General features: G+C 41.5%; 1 protein-coding gene across 2 annotated transcripts in view; it reads right to left on the reverse strand.

Moving 5' to 3' along the window:
• Positions 1-20,187, reverse strand: part of THEMIS (thymocyte selection associated) — a 129,128-nt gene that overhangs the window by 11,128 nt on the left and 97,813 nt on the right. For both annotated transcript variants that reach the window (XM_019479475.2, XM_019479474.2), the window contains exon 5: positions 16,462-16,615. In XM_019479475.2, coding sequence (XP_019335020.1) covers positions 16,462-16,615 — 154 coding nt within the window. The remainder of the gene's footprint in view (positions 1-16,461; positions 16,616-20,187) is intronic.

Below are 20,187 nucleotides of genomic sequence, written 5' to 3' on the forward strand. Positions count from 1 at the left end.
GTCCCAGCACTAAAAGTTTGGGGGACAAGTTCTGCATAGATGTCTGGGCATGTTTCCCATTCTGGCAGTGGTTTAAAAATGGAACATTACACAGCTTGTAGCATGTCTGCCCCATGAGTGGTGTAGACACAGTAAGTCAAAGGACCTGGCTAGACAAAACCTTGTCTGTAATGATCTAATTTGGGCTGGTCCTGCTCTGAGCAGGGGATTGGACTAGATGAGCTGCTGAGGTCCCTTCCAACCTTCATTTTCTATGATTCTATGACAAACCACTGAACATGGAATAACAAGGCAAAGTGGATGCATTGCTTTTGGCATAACCATCCCTGATTAAGTAATGAAGAACACCAGAATGCAAAACATGTAAACAAGCCCCTTATTCCCTAATCACTACTTCCGCTCAAGGCCATGCATTTTGACTTATGATTTCCCTACGGCACTAGACTTCCCAAGCAGGAATCCTTCCAATCCAATCCTGGAGTTACATCATACTTCTATCCAAGAAATAAATTGGACTACTTCCAGCATGTCTCAATAGTCTTGAATGAATCACTATTGAGCTCCATATGTGCAGTCAGCTCTTGGAGCTCACAGGCACTTCAGTGCAGCTCCTGCTGGGAGCTTTGTATGACGTGCTGTGAGCTCTAATAAGTTTGCTACTGGTCAGCACAGGCTCTGCCCAGAGTCCCTTGATTTCAAACAGCCCTGGAGCCTGTTGCTCTTCACTCTCTCCTCCCACTGAATTCAGAAACAGGGGAAAGGAGAGGAGGAATGTCCCACAATGTGCAGCCCTTGCTTTCACTCAGCTCAGGAAGCTCAATGCTGCCACTGGTCATCCCATCTCCCCCTTTCCTTGAGGCTGAATTCAGCAGTGGGGAGAGGGGAGAAGGGAGGGAAGAGCAATGAGCACCAAGCTCTGGTAGTGCTGGGCAGACCCCACACAAGTGAGCTCAGAGCTCATAGCAGAGTAAGAGTTCCAGCAGGAGCTGCTAAGAGCTCACTGGCATCCAGGATCACAGCAAGGGATTACGGCCATATCCCCCTCAGCTGTGTGGCATATAAGCAATGAGCTCTCTTCACTGAGCATTAGGGCTGTGTGAAACAGCATCATTCCACTTCGACTTCCATTCCAGCATTTTGATGGAACAGTGTTTTGTTTCAAGTTTTGTTTAATTTTTCAAGCACTGTTCCATTTCATTTCGTTGAAACTCTTTGGCTATTTTGATGCTGTTTTGATGTTTTGCCCATAGCCAGCGCTGGGAAGATCAGTGCTGCCACTGGCCCCAGCTGGCAGCACCAGCCTCCTGTGATCCATGAGGCAGATTGAGGGTCCCACAACCCCGGGAGCAATCCAGCACAGCCCCTGCAGCCCTCCTGGGGGTGTGCGCGAGCCCCCAATCTGCCTGATAGATGACAGGATTAGTGGTGCTGGCAAGAGCCAGCAGCAGCACCAGTCTTCCCGGCATGGGTTGCATCCAGCCGGCAGCACGAGCCTCCCATCATCTGGCAGGCAGATCGGGCACTTGCCTGCACCCTCAGGAGCATTGTGGGGGCTGTGCCAGACTGCTCCCGGGGGTGCAGGCCCCTGATCTGCCTCCTGGATCACAGGAGGCTGGTGCTGCTAGCTGGGGCCAGTGGCAGCACTGATCTTCTCAGCGCTGGCTATGGGCAAAACGTCAAAACAGCCAAAGAGTTTCAATGAAATGAAACGGAACAGTCCTTGAAAAATTAAATAAAACTCGAAACAAAACACTATTCCGTCAAAACGCTGAAATAGAAGTCGAAGTGGAATGATGCTGTTTCACACAGCCCTAATGCTCAGTGAAGAGAGCTCAATGCTTATATGCCACACAGCTGAAGGGGATATGGCAGTAATCCTTGCTGTGATCCTGGATGTCAGTGAGCTCTTAGCAGCTCCTACTGGAACTCTTACTCTGCTATGAGCTCTGAGCTCACCTGTGTGGGGTCTGCCCAGAGTCCCTGCTTTCAAGCACTACCAGACCTTGGTGCTCTTTGCTCTTCCCTCAGCAGCAGGTCCACACATGAGCTGATTTGCCCCGGGCCCTGCACCCTCCTCCCATTGGCTCTGGTGTGGGGCCTGGGGCAAATCAGCTTATGCAATCCCAGGGCAGGGGTGAGTCCCTGCATGACCTAATTTGCCCTGGACCCCGTACCCTCCTCAGATTGGCTCTGGTGTAGGGCCCAGGGAAAAATCAGTTCATGCCGGCACCTGGCTCCACCCCAATCTCTTCGAGATTGGGGCAGCAGCGGGTCCACGCATGAGCTGATTTGCTCCAGGCCCTGAACTCTCCTCCTAATGGCTCTGGTGCAGGGCTTGGGGAAAATCAGCTCCTGAAGGGTCCTGCCACTGCCTTAGGATCGGGGCGGTGGTGGGTCCACACATGAGCTAATTTAACTCTGGGCCGTGCACCAGAGCCAATCCAAGGAGGTAAGGGGGTGGGGAGAGCCAGGGCTGCACACCCCACCGAGCTAAGCTACATGGGGCTGTGGAACAACCCAGACTGCATCCATGCCTCTCTCCTGCCTCCCACCGCCGGGCTGCTTTGAAATTTGAAATGTTTCAGCTGGCCTCGTTTCATTTCAAGGCTGTTTTGAAGCCCTTCGTTTTTGCTGTTTCGAGCTTGAAACGAGTCGAAACAGCATCAAAACAAAACAGCCAGCGAAGCTTCACACAGCCCTACTGAGCATGCACCCCACTCTTGAAGTTGGGTGTATACCCATCACTGCAATCCTGGATCTGCCCACGAATACAACTCACAACACAGAAGTAGAGAGCGTGCAGCTGCCATTTTCTTCATATATATTTCCCATTTGTAATTAATTTTCGGTTGGCTACAACCCCTATCAGTGAAAGCAAACTGATGAATGAAGCCTGTGCTGCAAGGCACAAACTAATCCTTGTGGGTCACAGAGTAGAATAGTGTTTGTGCTCCTAGACTCGCTACGTGGAAATAACTGAGCCACAGATGCTTAGGGTTGATATTACTGTGCCCTCCATCCCCAAACTCATACCTGCAAACAAAATTATAAACATCTTAGGAAGAAAGTGCTGCCAGGCAAGAAATTAGTATCATTAGGCCAAAACATATTGTCAGTATCTCCCAGTCCCAAACTGGAATGGGTTGCCTTTGGAAGTATATGTATTTCCACTGCAATTAAACATTAAAAAATTAGTCAGAGAAGCTGAACATTCTCAAGAGAATCCCAAGCAATGAAATCAATGCAATTAATTTCCCTGCTTGGAAATCTATTAACCTCAACATTAAATTAACAAAACTGCTATATAATTATTTTTAATTACCTTTCCACTCCCAGCCACTGCAGCCAACAGGGCACAAGGGAGTGATCTGCAAGGGTTTAGCCCTAGGACTCTCCAATCTCAGCCATTCCTGCTCCTTAAAAAATTCAAATGACTATGGACATGCTTCTTAAACAAAGTGGGTTGGATCTAGTGCCTTCTGAAATTCCTTTGTGGACTTTAAGGCAGAGGGGTCATTATGATCATCTTGCCTGACCTCCTTCAAAATACAGGTCACTGAATAGATTCAATCCAGCAGACACATTTGCTGGGAAGCAACATGAATTTCCTGATTCCATAGCACAAAATTCTCCTTCCAGTCTAGCACTGAAAATCTTCATGGTCAAGACCCAAATTTATATCCTTCTGAGGCAAGATATGGCATGGGAAACAGCCCCCTCCAAAACTATCCTTAAAAATAGCATTTTATAATTGTTTTATAATTGCACTAGGACATTCAAGGATCCATTGCATGAACTCATATCCAGGCACACTGAGAGCTTTGGACTTATGTCTAACAATATTCTTGTGAATTATCACCCAAGCTATGTTATGAACTAAGTAAGGCAGACTGTATTTATTCATGAATACACAGCTAGCTAGATATTAAATAAAGAGCAAATTCTGTGATCAAATTCAAAATGTATACATGCCCAGCTTTACTTATTATGGCCCAGATTCTGATACCATTCTGTATGCTTGAGACTACTTTAATTCATAGAATGGCTCCATCGCTAACAATAATCAAGGACAAAAATTTAAAAATAATATTGCTAACAATGGGTTATATCTTAGATGATGTAAATCAGTAATCCATTGAGTCAGTGTATGAGTAGGCCCTGTATCTTTTGAAAAGGTCATTTTTGACAGTATATTATATTAAAGGATTAAATATATATTAAAAATTACCATTTAAAAATGTGCTAGAATAAGTAAAACATTAGTGACAAAGGTTTAATTGTAAATTTTATATTTTTCCTGAATATTTTCCAAATATTAGTTGATCATAATTACTCTTTTTCCATTTTTATTTTAAAATTTATGCTTATACACAGGTTGTGCGTCTCTGCACTTCACTCCCATTAATCTGATGTTATTAATATTATCTAAATTTTCCAGGCCTGAATTTCCATTCGTCATCCTACTGGTTTTTCTTCTGTACAATAAGTCTTACATCCTATGTTTCAAATTAGTAACATATCTTATATGTAAAAAACTAGGTTTGAATTGTTCAATCATTGCCAGTATAAATTAAAAGTTGTTAAAATGTTTTATATTCATGACATTTAGGGTCTGACTCTGCTTCTGTAAAAAGCATGTTATTGGCTTTAGTGTCAGATGTCCAAAGGTGACTCAACTCAACTGCATAGCCATAAGACAAATTTGGATTCTTGAGAAGATGAAATGATAATTTGCTCCCACCACTTTTCCAAAGGGAAGAATCTATTACTTGTTTCCCTGGGCATTTGGGACAACGTAAGGGAAATATTATACATGTTTAGAGCCTTTCCTCCTAAGAGGCCCATTCAGCCATGTAGCCCCAGACAGTTATTACTGGCTGACAGGTTTGAAATTAAGTTGTCTGCAAAGTAAGATCTCTTTAGAAACAATCCTGGGTCCTGGACTGGGGCTTTTTAGTGCTACTATCATTAAAATAATAAATATTTCAATACTTAGAGAAAACTTGTAGAAGTACAGAACTGTGTTTCCCTTACTACTGCAAGCTAAAGAGTTAGGATTTTGGTCATTAGTAGAGCTGGCTGAAAATTCCTTTGTGAAATATCAATTCTGAATTCTGACTTGCTCTAGTTATTAGTTATTATTCGTGTACATTATCAATTCAGAATGGCCAATAGATTAACAAATATTAATGATGATAATAATAGTCTCTGCTGGCCTAAGAATATACATATTTATCATTCCATTAAATGACTTTCTTTCTCCTTCTCCTTTTTTAAACAATTTAGTTTTAAAAAGATACATCATCCAGTAAAAAATAGTGAAATCAAGTTTTAGAATCAGATAAAGATGAAAGATATAATTCTATTATTATTATTTAAAATATTATTTATTTTTCCAGTGACTTCACACTCACTCAAACATACAACAGGAGAGAACTCTCGGTGTTAAATTCATTTCTGTTTACAAAGAAGAAAATTGCTTAATTGAACTAATAATAAAAAAGCTCAATTTTATCAACATGAACTATAAAAAAAGTATATTGGCAATTTTTCTCCAGGTTTGTAGGGTCCTTGACTTATCAGGGAATGTATGGAATTTTTATTCTGAAAGATGATATTTGATATTCTAGCCATTTTTTTATGCTATTACCCTATGAATCAATGTACTGGACCAAATATCCTGGCCCACCAGCTATACTCAAAGAATTGATGAGGATTCACAAACTGGAGGCCAGAAGTAACCTGTAGATCACCTAATCTGATCTTGTGTATAACATAGACCATAAAACTTTATTCTGTAACCTCTGAGTTGAGGTCAATAATTTATGTTTGAGTAAAACATCTCTCCCAGAAAGGTATCTTGTCTTAAACTGATGATGCTAGATGTCCCATTTCCTTTGGTAGATTGTTCCAATATCTAATCACCTAGCTTGTGCTTTACATTTCTAATACAAATCTGCCTGGCTTTAGTTTTTAGTCATTGTTATATCTAAGGTGGCAAAATTCTCTGACAAAGGCAGTTAAGTTACCAAAGCAAAGTCTCTGTAAGAAAGGCACAGGAAGTGGGTCGAAGGTGTGTGCTCTAAGCTGATCTATTAAAAACAGTGTACCTGTGAATACCTTTTTAAATAAAAATCCTGTATAGTTTATTTTATTCTTTGTGACTTTCCGTAACTATGAATAATTTAAGCAAAACAATACATGCTGTCAGAGCTAAAAACAAACTTAGTATGGCTTTAATGCAGAGTAATGCAAAAAATGAACTTTGAAATAAGTAGCATTGCAGTGAATTCAACTAGATGGAAAGAACTAATGGAGCTGATCTTTTCAGGGCCAGCTGCCTATTTTCTATAATGCATTGCTCAAGAAGTCAGAGATAATTGTCGAACATGGGTCTCTAGTGTTAAGTTCACTCAGGCAGGTAGGAAAAATCCATATAGACTGTTTGAGCTGGTGAGCATTTTGCAAGGAAAAATCACTTCCACACAAAGAAAAAACATCTTTAAGAGTAGACAGGGATCTATTAAGATTCCTTAATGGACTCCACAAAAATTTACTAATGAATGACAAATTAACATTAGAAAAAACCATTAGAGCAGTCAGAGTACACAAACCATCCAAAAATCAGAAGAAAGCGCTTACAAGAAACAATCACAATGTGAGCATGATAAAGCAGACTGTTAATCAGACACATACACAAAAGAGACAACAGTGCAGGGTACTGGGCACAGACAACATTAGAAAAGAAACACAGGATGAGGAAGGCAAAGCAGGTTAGCAGAAGACACTAAGTACATCATGCAAAGCAAAAAGAATGCCATGCACTTGAGAATATATTCCAAAAGTGCTACAAAGCAAACTGTTTTTCATGACAGTGCTAAACAAAGCAAAGAGAAAAGAATACAGCATACAGTACACGGATACACCCAAAGTATTAATTACAGAATACTTTCAAACAAAGCAGTGTAGCATCAGTGATATAGCTTCTTTTTTGTCAATACAGAATAAAAAACAGGACAGCAAGTTAATAGGTCCAGAAGAAATAGCTAGGGATGCTCACCCTAAATTGTGGCAAATGAAAGGGATTTTCACAGGCCACTCGCGGAGCGTGAAGCCAATTTTGCGGCCTTTTCGTGACAAGCCCACCCCTCATCACTGACTGGCCAAGGGGCCATCATGGCCATGCCTTACTGCTGAGGGCTGTCCATCACTTGGCCCCCACCCTCACCACTACTTGGATGAGGGTTGTTCATCATGCCCCGTCCCTCACCACTGATTGGCCAAGAGGTGTCAGTTGTGTGGCCTCACCCCCCAATGCTAATTGCCCAAGAAAGGCAGGGCCACACAAGGGCAGACCTCTCAGCCAATCAGGGGCAAGTGCCAGGGAGGGCTGCAACCATCTTAGCTGCTCCCCTTTACAACAGTGGTTTCTCCCCCTTGGCAGGCTGTGAGGCTAGGACACAGTCACCATGAGGACCACTGGCTCCCACTGGGGAGCCAGCATATTATTTTTAATAAGAATTTTTTAAATTTTATTTTGCAGATTTTGTGGACATTGCCCGATTTCATGGTTTCCATGGAGTAGCAAATTAAGTCCCTAGAAATAACTCACAAAATTGACCCTGGGATACAAGAAAGCTGCATACTTGAAAGAGAATATAGCAAAAGTCTAGCCTGCACCACTACATAAATCTCACCTAGATCAGTGAAACTAGCAAGACAGAGGAGAACCAGTTTGAATCATTGAGAGATATCAAATTCAATGCAACATCTAGACTATTATGTAATAAACATCAGTAGAACAGGTACTAAGAATAAAAGCATTCAATCATTAAGCTTGATAAAAAAATCCTAATGGTAATGGAATCCATTAAGGTATACCTCATAGCAAAGCAAATTAAGAAAAGATTTCCCAATATGTTTGAAGGCACCTACTAGGACATTAAAAAATTATGTTATCTACAAATGTAGTACCATAATACATTTACCATGATGACTGTCATTAAGCAGATTCCTATAGCTGAGGAGAAATTCTAGTACATTGCGCACTTTGTCAGTGCTGGGAAATGGGTGGCCAGACTTGGGGGCCAATCAGGGCTCAAGATTACTGGACTGGGATATGAACCAGTGTCAGAGAGGGTAAGCAGAGTCCAGGGCTGAGAAAAGAACTAGAAATCATGCTAGGGAAGGGGGCCCTACCTTTGAAATTGAAATCTTTTGAACAAGGAAATCTTTTTTGAACAAAGGACAAATTGGACAAGGACAAGAGGAAAAAGTCTTAAAGGAAAAGCAAGTGCACATGATACTACAGGACTAACCATTGTCTACAAATAAACTATCAGAAATAGTAAAACACAGCAATAATGCAATTAATTTTTAAAAGAAACAGTAAGGCCAAGATGGACTGCACAAAACAACTAATTCCCTCCTGGGCGATCAAAGACTTCAGAAAACAGAGCTGTCCGTGGAGAATGGATTAGTACTGAAAGGACAGTGCTTCCAGAGAGCCTGAAAAAGATTCATGAAGGACATCTCAGTGTGATACTGTACAAGAGAGGAACACTTTATTGACACACACAAATGCACAAATAGAAGGAAAGGTCAGAGACCTACATTCATGCAAAGTAGCAGAGACAGAACTGCAAGGAACCTATTACAATACATGACATACCTAGCAGAGCGTTGGCAGTGGTTAGCAGCTGATTTATCTGAACACAGAGGAAACCACTACCTGCTGACTCTTGATTATCACAGTTTCTTTTGAAGTAACTCAACTAAGCAACATTAGGCAGCACTGCTGTGAATTGCACCAAGACAATAGTACTCGTGATGAGCTCACTCAGGACAATGGATGACAATACATATCCAAGGAGAATTAAAGATTTTCTAAGGATCAGCCCTCCATATTACCCAGAGTCAAACAGACAAGCTGTAATATAGGTACCAATAGTTAAGCAAATACTAGAAAAAACATTTAGAAGAGCAAATACTAGGAAAGTCATCAAGGGAATTTAATTTATTAACCTAGTGAAACACACCTATGGAATCAAGAGCTTCACTTTCCCAGATGCTAAGAAGGGAATGCAAATCAATTGCCACCCCTTCTACTGCTTAGAGTTAAGATCATGTAAAAGTAAAACACAACTAAATAGATGAAAGAATAAAAATGCCAGAATACTGATAACTTTGGTATGAAATTTCAGTACACTGATGCAAAGCTGACTCTGGCACCAGCTTAAATTCAACTCAATCCTGCACCAGGAACAGACTTGTTAAAAAAGTAAAAGGCTATGAAGCAAAAAGATGAGGAAACTTAATTACAGCCAAGACAAGCACAATTGCCAGAGAGCCATCCAGCTCTATCTAAAGCAGGGGTGTCAAACATATGACCCATGGGCCAGATACCCATTATCCAGCTCCCATTGTGGCCCCTAGGTCTGAATTGATTGGTTCCAGTGCCTGCAATGGGAGCTTTCAGGACCTCTGGTCAGGCAGGCCAGCCTAAGCCAAATCAGCCACACCTGAAGTAAACCTCAGTTAATGAACTCTGTCCCACTTCAGAAACAGTGAGCATCATGACTGGCTGCTAGGAGTGCTTCCTATCCATTCTGCACCAGCCGGAGCCCTGGATTTTCAGGCTAGTCAACAGTTCTGTGGCAAGCCTCCTGGTTCTTGCACTCCAGTTCTCCTGGGTTTGGGGTTATTTCTGGACTTCAGGTTTGGATTTTTATGAGGATCTGTTACCTGGCTCCTGACCCCAGTTTGGCTCTGTTTTCAGACTTTGCCCTGTGGATTCTCCCTTAGATTGGTAGTCAGCATCTAATCCTTGGATCCTGACCCTAAACTGTGTTGTGGACTCTGCTTCTGGACTTTCCTCTGGTTTTGGTATATGGCTCCTGCCCCCTGACCCAGCCTCAGACCACTGCTTTCCCTCGGTAGTTTAACCATTAGGCCAGACAACCTGTGCCCCAGTCCCTTACAGGACACATGCCACATATGATGCCTGCTTCAGCTGGTCTGGGACCAGTATAATACATGGCACCATAGATGCTGCATGCAGTGCAGGTCCCAGACCAGCTGGAGCAGGCACCATGTGAAGTGCAGTCCTGGACCACCTGTGGGGAGCACTACATGTAGTACGGACCTCAGACATGCAGCACAGTCCGTCTAGGGAGGATGCCACATAACACAGATCCCAGAGTGTCTAAAGCAGCCATGATGTGCACTGGAACCAGGATGGGGTGGAGAGGAGTCCAGGGTCCATGGGCTAAATCCAGCCCATAGACCGTCCCCACATGACTCATCCAGCCCGTGAGTAGAATGAGTTGGACACTCCTGATCTAGAGGCACAAGAATCAATGTTCACTCCAAGTGTGGGAAAAGATTCAACCACAGAATGGAAGGGCCACGATATGCCCCAATGCTGTTATTAAGCAAGAACATTAGAGAGGGCATCTCTAGACTTCTTTTGCTTACGTGGGGAAATGACAGTTAAGTAGCTCTTGCACTGTCCCGGTAAGGGAGGCACAGGAAATGACTTGAACATTCTGCTCCTTTCTCTATGCATCACAAGGAGACAGAAACAGAGAGGAAGAGCGAGCAACAGAATACCAAGCTGTGAGAGCAGAATGTGTTTGAAAAACCATGTTAATAAAAGCCCTGCTTGTTTACTCTATCTTGTGTGGCTGTGTGTTTCTGTAAGCAGTCTAAACCAAGACAATAGAGGCCTTAAATCACCAATGTGATGACCTGATCCTGATACTGTCTGAATCCTGGCCAGTCTTCAGTCACAACAGGTCATCCTGCCTCTATATACAATGCCCCAGACATACTATCTTTATTCTCTTGTATGTTCCCTATGCCAGGCTGTATTGGTACAGTTAATCTTTATTAGGTCAATGCAACTACTGGCATGAGCAACAGTTCTCAAAGTCAGTCTTGCAAGCTGTTCCTTCAGAAGAGCAGGGACAATCTCAGTGTGCCAATAACACCCAAAAGGTAGGTTTCATTCTTCAGAGCTGACAGCCTGGAAACTTCATCCTTCACTGCCATCAAACACATTCACTAAAGCAATACAAAGTGCCCATCACAGAGGAAATTTTCAAAGGCATAAAGAGCAGATAGGAAACAAGCTCCCATTGCTTTTAACCAGTAGCAGTTAGGTATCTGACTTATCACACTCTTAAGTCTACTGAGCTGGTAGAGGCAGGCTGCCTTCTAAAACCAGGAGGTGGTTGGAGTGTTGCTGTAGTTATGATGATCCAGGCAATATGAGGGAGGCAACGGTTTTCTTTAATTAATATTTTTAATGGACAAACTGAGAAAAGGCACCCAACTGCCCAAAACCTTGTCTCCCATTTCTCCCATTTATTCAGTTAGTTCAATAAAAGATATTACCAAAACCACCCTTGTTCTAAAACCAGACATGTAACTCTGCAGCCATATAGTAGCGCTATTTAGGTACGCTGCTTTCAGTTCAGAGGGTAGGCCTAAAGATACCATTTTGGAGCATGGTAGGTTTACTATGTAGATGGGTACCTTAAGTACCTTTTGCACCTTTGAAACTCCCTGCTAAGCAAATAGCTTTTAGGGTAATAATAACCAGTAGGGTAACTAAGGGGGATAACTGGGGCAGTACTCCCTGGTGCCACCTTCGGGGAGGGGCAGCAAAAAAATAGCCTCAGATGCAGCTGGTGGCTGGCCAAGCCATCACCACCACCAGCACAGCAGCCAATGTTGTCCTGCGTGCAAAAGCTGCCCAGAGTGCAGAGCTGTTCTGTTATGCCTCTGATGACAAAAGCTGGATTCTCAATACCTTGCTATAATCCCTCACCATAAATGCTCATAGGACCAGAGTAAAGCAGGGTTAGAAGTGACCTCTTCTACATCAACTAGTCTAGTCCCTCTCTGCTCAAGACACAATCTTTCCTAACTAAGCCCTCACAGACAAGTGTCTGTCCAACCTGCTTTTGAAAATTTCCAGGGATGGAGATGCTACAATTTCTCTAGGTAGCCTGTTCCAATGCTTGACCACCCTCATCATCAGAAAGTTTCCCCTAATCTCTAACCTAAATTTCCTCTGCTGCAATCTGAAGCCATTGCTCCTAGCCCTATGGCCACAAAGAAAAGCCCATTTCCATCCTCTCCGTAATCATCCTTCATGTATTTGAAGACTGTGATCAAAGCCCCTCTCAATCTTCTCTTCTCCAGACTAAATAAACCTAGTTCTTTCAACCTTTCCTCATAACCAGGGTTTAAATTACAGGGGAGCTCGGGGGGGGGGGTGAGTTCCCCCCCATAAGAGACAAGAGCCCCCCTTATGAGATTTGAAAATCATAACGGGGGGGGAGGGGGTGTCTCTTATTACGGCATCATGATGAGCAGTCCATTTTTTTTTGCAGACCTACCCTGCAAGAATCAAAGTGTAACACAAACCCTGCTCTGCTCATAACACATACTTTCCAGGTCTCTAATCATGTTTGTTGCTCTCCACTGAACTCTTTCAATGTATTTGCATTCTTTTTGAAATATGGGGCCCATAACTGGACACAGTACTCCAGGTGAGGCCTGACCAGTGCTGAACAAAGTAGAATAATCACTTCCCTTGATTTTCATTGATACCCCTTGTAATACAACCCAGTATGCTTTTGGCTTTTCTTGCAAAAAGTGCACATTATTGGCTCATATTCAGTTTTTGCTCCACTGTAACCCCTAGGTATTTCCTTGCAGTACTTCAGTTTAGCCAGTTATTTCCCAGCCTGTATTTGTGTTTGCAATTATTTTGTCCCAGGTGCAGCATTTTGTACCTGTTCTTGTTGTATATGGTTGATTACAGACCATTTCTCCAGTCTATCCATGTCATTCTGAATCCTAGCCCTGCCCTGCAGAAAGCCTGCAACTCCACCCAACCCAGTGTCATCCACAAATTTGCTAAGCGTGTAACTCAATCCATCATCCAAATCATTCATGATAGTATTAAACAATATTGGACCCAGCACAGATTCCTGGGGAACCCCACCTGATATCTTCTCCCAGCTAGACAGTGAGTAATTAATGACTCATTGAGCACAACGATCCAACCTTTATGCATCCATTTTTCAGTACTACCATCTAATCCATATTTCCTTAGCTTGTTAATGAGAATGTCAAGGGAGAAAGTGTCAAAAGCCTTGCTAAAGGCAAGGTATATCGCATTCACTGCTCTCCTGACATCCATAGAGCCTATCACCTTATCACAGAAGGAAATCAGACTATTCAGGTGTGACCAGCCTTTTTGAATCCATGTTGGCTGTTCCTGTTCATCCTGTCCTGCTCTAGGTTCTAGGTTCCTCCAGGCTCCATGACCTTTCCAAGTATCAAGGTCATGATGACTTGTCTCTAGTTCCCCAGATCCTCTTTCTCGCCTTTCTTAAAGATAGACTCCATATTTGCTCTTTTCCAATCAGTTGAGACCTCATCCAACCTCCCCAAGTTCTTAAAAAGGATAGGTAATGGCTCTGAAATTACCTCAGCCAATTTCTTCATTACTGTATTATACATTCCATCTGGTCCTGCCTACTTGAAGCATCCAGCTTCTCTAATAATCCCAAACCAGTTCTGTCATTACTAGGCTGTTTGACTCCTTATTTTTGTTGCCAACTGCACTCATCATCTGGTAGCTGCCCCTATTTATAAAGGCACACTTGCAGAATCCCTTTTTATTGGATGCCTTTTACATCTCTTGCCAGTTGCATCTCAAATCATTCTTTGGCCCTCCTAATTTTCTCTCTGCACACCTGAAATACTCTTATACTCTTCCAGGACCAAGTTTCCACCTTTTTGTAGGATTCATTTTTGAGTTTCTACTCATTGAAGAGATCACTGTCTAACCTGGCTGGCCTTCCATTACTCTTCCTTTTCTTCTGTTGCATTGTGATAGCATGCTTTCTCCTCTGCCGTTAAAAGGGGTTCCTTAAAGTAGAGACAGCTCTTTTGGATTCTTTTTTCCTCCTAGGAGATTCTGCCTACAATTTCCCTGAGTTTGTTAAAGTCTGCCTTTCTGAAGTCCAGTGTCCTTATTCTGCTGCTCTCCTTCCTTCCTTCCCTTAAGATCTTGAATTCTTTCATTTCATGGTCACTGTCATCCGTTACCTTCCACCTTCACATTCTCAAAATATTCCTTACTGTTTGCGAGCAGCAAGTCAAGAAGAGTTTCCCCTCTAGCTGGCCTCCCTATCATCTATATATAAAAAAATTCCCAACACAGTTTTCTGGACTGTTGTTATATTATATTTGGAAAAGTCTCAGTATGATCAGTTTTTAAAGTAATGGACTGAATTTCATTATTGGCCATTACCTATATTCAATAACAAGATAATAAAGAAAAGCTTTAAGTGACATTTTTATACTGTCACCAGAAATCAGTCAGTTGATTGCATGAAGTGTTGCACGAACACACAGTGCTGCATCTATAAACACTGCCGTACAGAAGTCTTGTTGCTTCCAGTCAGGTATTTGTGACAGGCTATGTTCTACTATGGGTATTTTCCATGCTTCTGGGCTTTCCTGGTTGACCCCCACCCCACTTTCTGCTACATGTGTCAGAGGTGTTTTAAGCCTTCCTCAAAAGCATTGGGCATTGGCTGCAGCCAAGGCTGGGAATTTTGACTGGGTGTGCCAATGCTCCTGCTAGGACCAAAGCCAAAGGTTCCTGGCTAGAGGGTCTTACCCCTCAACTCAGGGTCAGACTGATCACTATATTTGGTGTCAGGAAGGACTTTTACCTCACAGTCAGATTGGTATAAACTATGGGGGTTTTTGCCTTCCTCTGTAGCTGGGGGGATGGCTTTTTACCTGGGATCTCTCAAGCATATATTAATAACCTTTTATAGAAGCAGGACATTGACTGCTGTGGTTCCCTGCTTTACCTGTGGCATTTTAGGATGTTATGTCTTGTGCTGTGCCAGAGTTGACAGTAGTCTTATGAAGATCTTAGATTATAGATCATATAGGATTGTTGGGATAGGGATGATCATGCCTCAGACAGGGGATAGTGCTAGATGACCTCTGAAGGTCCCTTCCAGCCCTATTTTTCTATGATTCTCTGTGACATATATACCCATCAGATGAATCATGGACCTGATCCATTCCAATAAAACCAACAGAAGTTGCTCCATGGATTCAACTGTGTTTGGATTAGGCCATAAATCTTATTTTTTCAGCTCTCATGGGTTCTAAGAATGGAACAAATAGAATGACAGATGAAAAACTGTTTCTATACCCTTGAGGAGTGAAGTTCTCAATAATAATCTTCTGAATAAGGTAGTGGAGGCAAGAAACCTGAATTTCTTTGAGATGATGCTTGATATATTTATGGAGGAAACAATACACTATATTAAGGGTGTGCTTAGAGTACTAATGAGAGCATGTGAGATGTAGATCCTTGTGTCCGATGCCCCCATGAGGGGTCTGAAAGGTAGGTTGACCTCCAAGAAGGTTGGTTGTATGTGAGAGCTATGTGGTACCTCCATACTTTAGGATTCTGAGGGTCAATTGCTAAATCCATGAAGAATTCCTCCCCCCAACAGGAAACATCATTTAGTTTCCGGGGGGGGGAGGGAGGGGGGTTCACCTTCTTATGAAGCATTGGGCATTGGCCACAGCTAGAAGCAAGATTGGTTTGGGAGCACTGGTGCTCCTAAATGGTACTGGGAAATCTCTCAGGCATCTGGCTGGTGGATTTTGCTCATATACTCAATGTCTACTAACGGAATTTTTCCCTTGTTTAGACTGATAAGGATTGTTGTTGATTTTTCCCCTCCCGCTATAGCACAGGGCATGGCCCCCTTCCTAGGATTGGTGGCCCCTTTTCTCCTCCTATAACAGGCTGTGGGATTTGTTTAATTGGGTGCTCTGTGGCTATGGTATGTGAAAGAGGCAAGAATGAATATTCTTAGGGACCCTTTGCAATAAATGTTTACTGCAAGGTTGCCTGCAAATGAAGGGAACAGAACTAGATGGCCTGGGAGGTCCCTTCTAGTATTATGCATGCTCTTAAAGTCCATGTGATTTTATCAATATTTTTTCTTAGAAACATACATTTCTGATTTGAGACAACTTAACATGTTTAATGTAAATTACTTAATCAGCTCTATTACCAGGGCTGAATCAGCAGTCTTTAAAACAGATGACTGTGGAAGAACAAACCAAAAGCAAAGTGCATCTGCTCCACACAAGTCTGTTCCTGAAAACTACTGAATATTCATGCTGCAGTGTCAAGCAGAGTTTAATATCATGCGGCTGCTGAGAGTTTGTATGTATTTGCCCATGGCATTTCTAGTGGAAGAACATAAACGTTCACATTTTGTCGTCTTTGACTGATCCACAGGTTCCAACTGAAATCATGCAAAACACATCAAATATTTATCAGGTCTGGGGTTAACTCTGTTATATTAATAACTCAAATTGTAAAACTCAACTGACCTTTAATCACACTGGTTTTCTCTAACGTAGCTGCCTCAGTCATATTCTCCGCATTCTCCCGGTGCTCCAAATCATTTTGACAAGTAACTTGTAATTCTGAAACAGCAGCAGCTTGATTTGAGGACAATTTCTTGGTGTTATCTGCACAGAGATTCTGAAATAACAAAGAGCAGCATGATTGATTTCAGGTGTAAATTGTTAGTCCAAACTGGATACTTTTCAGAAATGTGACAAGGAAGAGCATCAGTCATACTTTAGGTGAATTTTCTGTGAATTTGAAACACGAATCTTCTGTTTGTCAAAGTATGGTATAAATCACATTGACTACAATGCTTGCCTTTGAGGCATGTACACTATGAAGTAACATGACTAGAATGAAAAGACAGTCTAAGTTCAGAAATAACCTATTAGACATACTGTATAGTCTCTCTCTCTCATACACACGCATGTATGTAAAAGAGAAATTTCTACGTCTGCTTAGGCTGAAATAAATTTCTTTGTAGTCATTTGTTCTTATTTTATTGCTCATTAATTTGATAGATTTTATTATACAGTACATCATGAATATGTATAATATCTGGGATTTCAATTATGGTTATGTAGTTATCCTTTTTTAATATTGTGACCATGGTTAGATGGTCATTACATGCAATTGTTGTATAAGTCATTAGAGTGTAATTATATTGCAGAAGGTAAATTATGTGGTTGTACTACTTATCCCCTTTTGTCTGGCACATGTGTTTAGTACATGTATTTTTTAGAACCCACTTTCATTAATTGTAATGCATTTATGCTGTAAATATTCTAAACCATATAATTAATATTCTACCTATATGAATTATTAGCAATCACATGTATCAAAAAAAACCTGAGTGAAATTTTACTCTAATTGCAATATAACTATAGTCCAGGTACAGTCATTATGCTATAAGTTGTATTCTTATCTGCAAAATCAATATAAGTTTTTCATTCAAAATGAAATACAAGTTTTCTTCAGCAGTAATACACCATACTAACCCATCCTATTCAGTCAAAGAACTTAAAGTCGGTAAAACTGACTGGTTGTACAGAAATAGTATTTGGTCCATTAACAATCAACCCATGCTCAGAGGTAGCACAAGCAGGAGCACAATGGCCACCATTTTATACTAGTCTGTCTATTTGGAAAGAGTTATCAGCAAGCAAGCAAATGGCAAATATGAAACAGAAAGTTTGGTACAGTATATTAAGCAATAAAAACAGTGATGAAACCTTTATTGTACATGTGTAATTCTCCTTAGAAGAGAAAAACAACATAAGTGGGAGATCTTACTTTTTCAGGTGCAAGAATATAAATTGTCATTCTTTTAAAATGGCATTCTTTTCTACATCCTTTTTAGAAAAGCAAATACTAAAACATATCTCCAGACATGCTTTGCATCACATAATTTTATATCAGATAGTTCAGTACAGGTTGAATGTCACAGTAGAGATCCTATTTGTGAAAGAATCTATGATAAAACAAAGAAAAAGCTATATGCAGTGGGTAAAATTCACAAGAACCTCAGGGATTACAGCAAAAAAGAAACACAACTGAATATGATTTTAGGAAGAGGCCAGAAATGTCAAAAGGAATTCTTAGCAACATGGAAGAAAAAGGAAAAGTATACTGCTGTAACTGGGCCAATTCTCTGCTAGTGTATCCTAGAATAGGGCAACTCCACTGAAGTTAAAGAGGAATTGTCATTCTGCACTTACAGAGAATGGGGGCATTCAATGCTGAAATAAGCTTTAAACCATCTTTTCTTCAGTCTTTGAGAGAGCCTTAAAAATGCTACCAAAACAGAAATAGTAAATATTTTGAATATCTTTAACACTCTTCAGTTTTGTTCTATCTGCATTTTTTTCTTTAACCCATTAATCATAATAATTACCACAAACTATGATACACACATTCTTTATTTTGTGTTATCTAAACTAAGTCTCGAGATCAAGATAAGAAATCCTCTAACGATGGAAAGTGTAACTAAAGTTTGTGATAAATTTTTCAATTTGTCAACCACGCTGTATTTTTAGAATGGATTCCAAGAAGCGGGTCTTAAAGGAACTTGGCAAATCAATTAAAATGTATTTAAATTAGAAGAGGCCATATATTTAAAAATAAACTAGGTTACACAACTGAGACTTTTGCTTCAGTTTAGATTGCAAGCTGATACCACATGAGCATTCCTATGAGAAATGTATTCACTGAATTCACTTAAGTCATGGGTTTTCAACTTTTATAAATAAGTGTACCCCACCATGGCCTCCTTTTTAGTAAGTGTACCCCCGGGGGGGAGGGGGGAGTGGCTAGATGCCAAGTGGGTGGGGAGCGGGGGGAATCGGCTGGACACTGTGCAAGGGATAGGGGTGGCGAGCAGCCAGACGTGGAGCAGCAGCATGATGAGTGGTGGCAGCGCAGTGTCTGTGCGGCCCTGCTCCTGTGAGGCAGCGGTGCAGGATGGTGATGCTTCATTCCCCACCCCCCCCACGTGCTCCCTGAAACCTTTCAAAGTACCCCCAGGGGTACACGTACCCCTGGTTGACAACCCCTGACTTAAGTCATACATAAGTGTGAGCAACTAAAAATGTAGGCTGAAAACTGGCATCCTCATTTAGTGTTATTAACACCAATCTGAAGAAGAATTTAAATTGGATAAAAGTCTGATTCTTTTGAAGTCAATGGCCCCACCAATAGGTCATAATATTACCTGTCGTCCTCAGACAGAATTCTGTCAAAGGACAGATTCAGTTTTTAAAAAGTCATTATTTGGACCATGGTCATTTGTAACCATACAGTATAGTGCAATACAATACAGTCCTAGAGCCATGACCATTCAAATCAATAGAGCCAGATTCAGCCCCTACTCCAAAGTGCTACAATACAAACCCTATAACACAGACAAGAGAATCCCTTTGGTAGTCATCTGCAGAACCTAGCTAGACACATTATTAATGACCTTCAATCCCTCCTCAAAAAGGATGACCAACTCAGTACCCATGGGGGACAAACATGTCCTGTCTTACACAGAGCCCTCCCAACCTCAAATGATAGCTCTTCAGCAGCAGACTACCTAACTCCTGTTCTCACCAAGGCACCAATCCAGGCTCCCATATATGTGCTAGGGTAGATTTGTATTTTATAGGCTAACCAAAGCGCGCGCGCATGCATACATGCATGTGTGCGTGCGTGCGTGCGTAGCACAAGCTTTTGCGAGTTGTAGCTCACTTCATTAGATGCTGATGAAATCAGAGGTTTGTAAGCTTTCGTAAGCAGCAGCTTACTTCACCAGATGCAGGAAGCAGAGCTTCTAAATAGAAAGCAGTGTTTAGAATAGAAGAAGGGGGAGGCAAATGTGCTAAGCTAAGTATTCAGTAGTAAGGTAAAAGTACCTTTTTGGTCACTTCTAGATTCAAATCAGTATTTCATTGTCTTATTTTATGCATTCCAGATAAGCTCAGCACAGATTTACAGCTTGTACTCAAAGCTGCAGCCTCAGTTCTTACTAAAATGATCCATCTCCAGTTCTTTGATCCTTGCATTAGCCCCCAATTTTTTTTATTTTGTTTAATTTAATAGTTCTGACTTTCTGCTATCTCAGGATACCTTATCTTTATGACCTTTACCTTGTCTCCAGAGTTCTCTCTGGAGGGTGAGTGATGCTAGAGGTGTTTTAGGCAATTTTTAACAAAATATCTGAAACTGTG

Source organism: Alligator mississippiensis, chromosome 1 (genome assembly GCF_030867095.1).
Source record: "Alligator mississippiensis isolate rAllMis1 chromosome 1, rAllMis1, whole genome shotgun sequence".
Taxonomy (NCBI): Eukaryota; Metazoa; Chordata; order Crocodylia; family Alligatoridae; genus Alligator; species Alligator mississippiensis.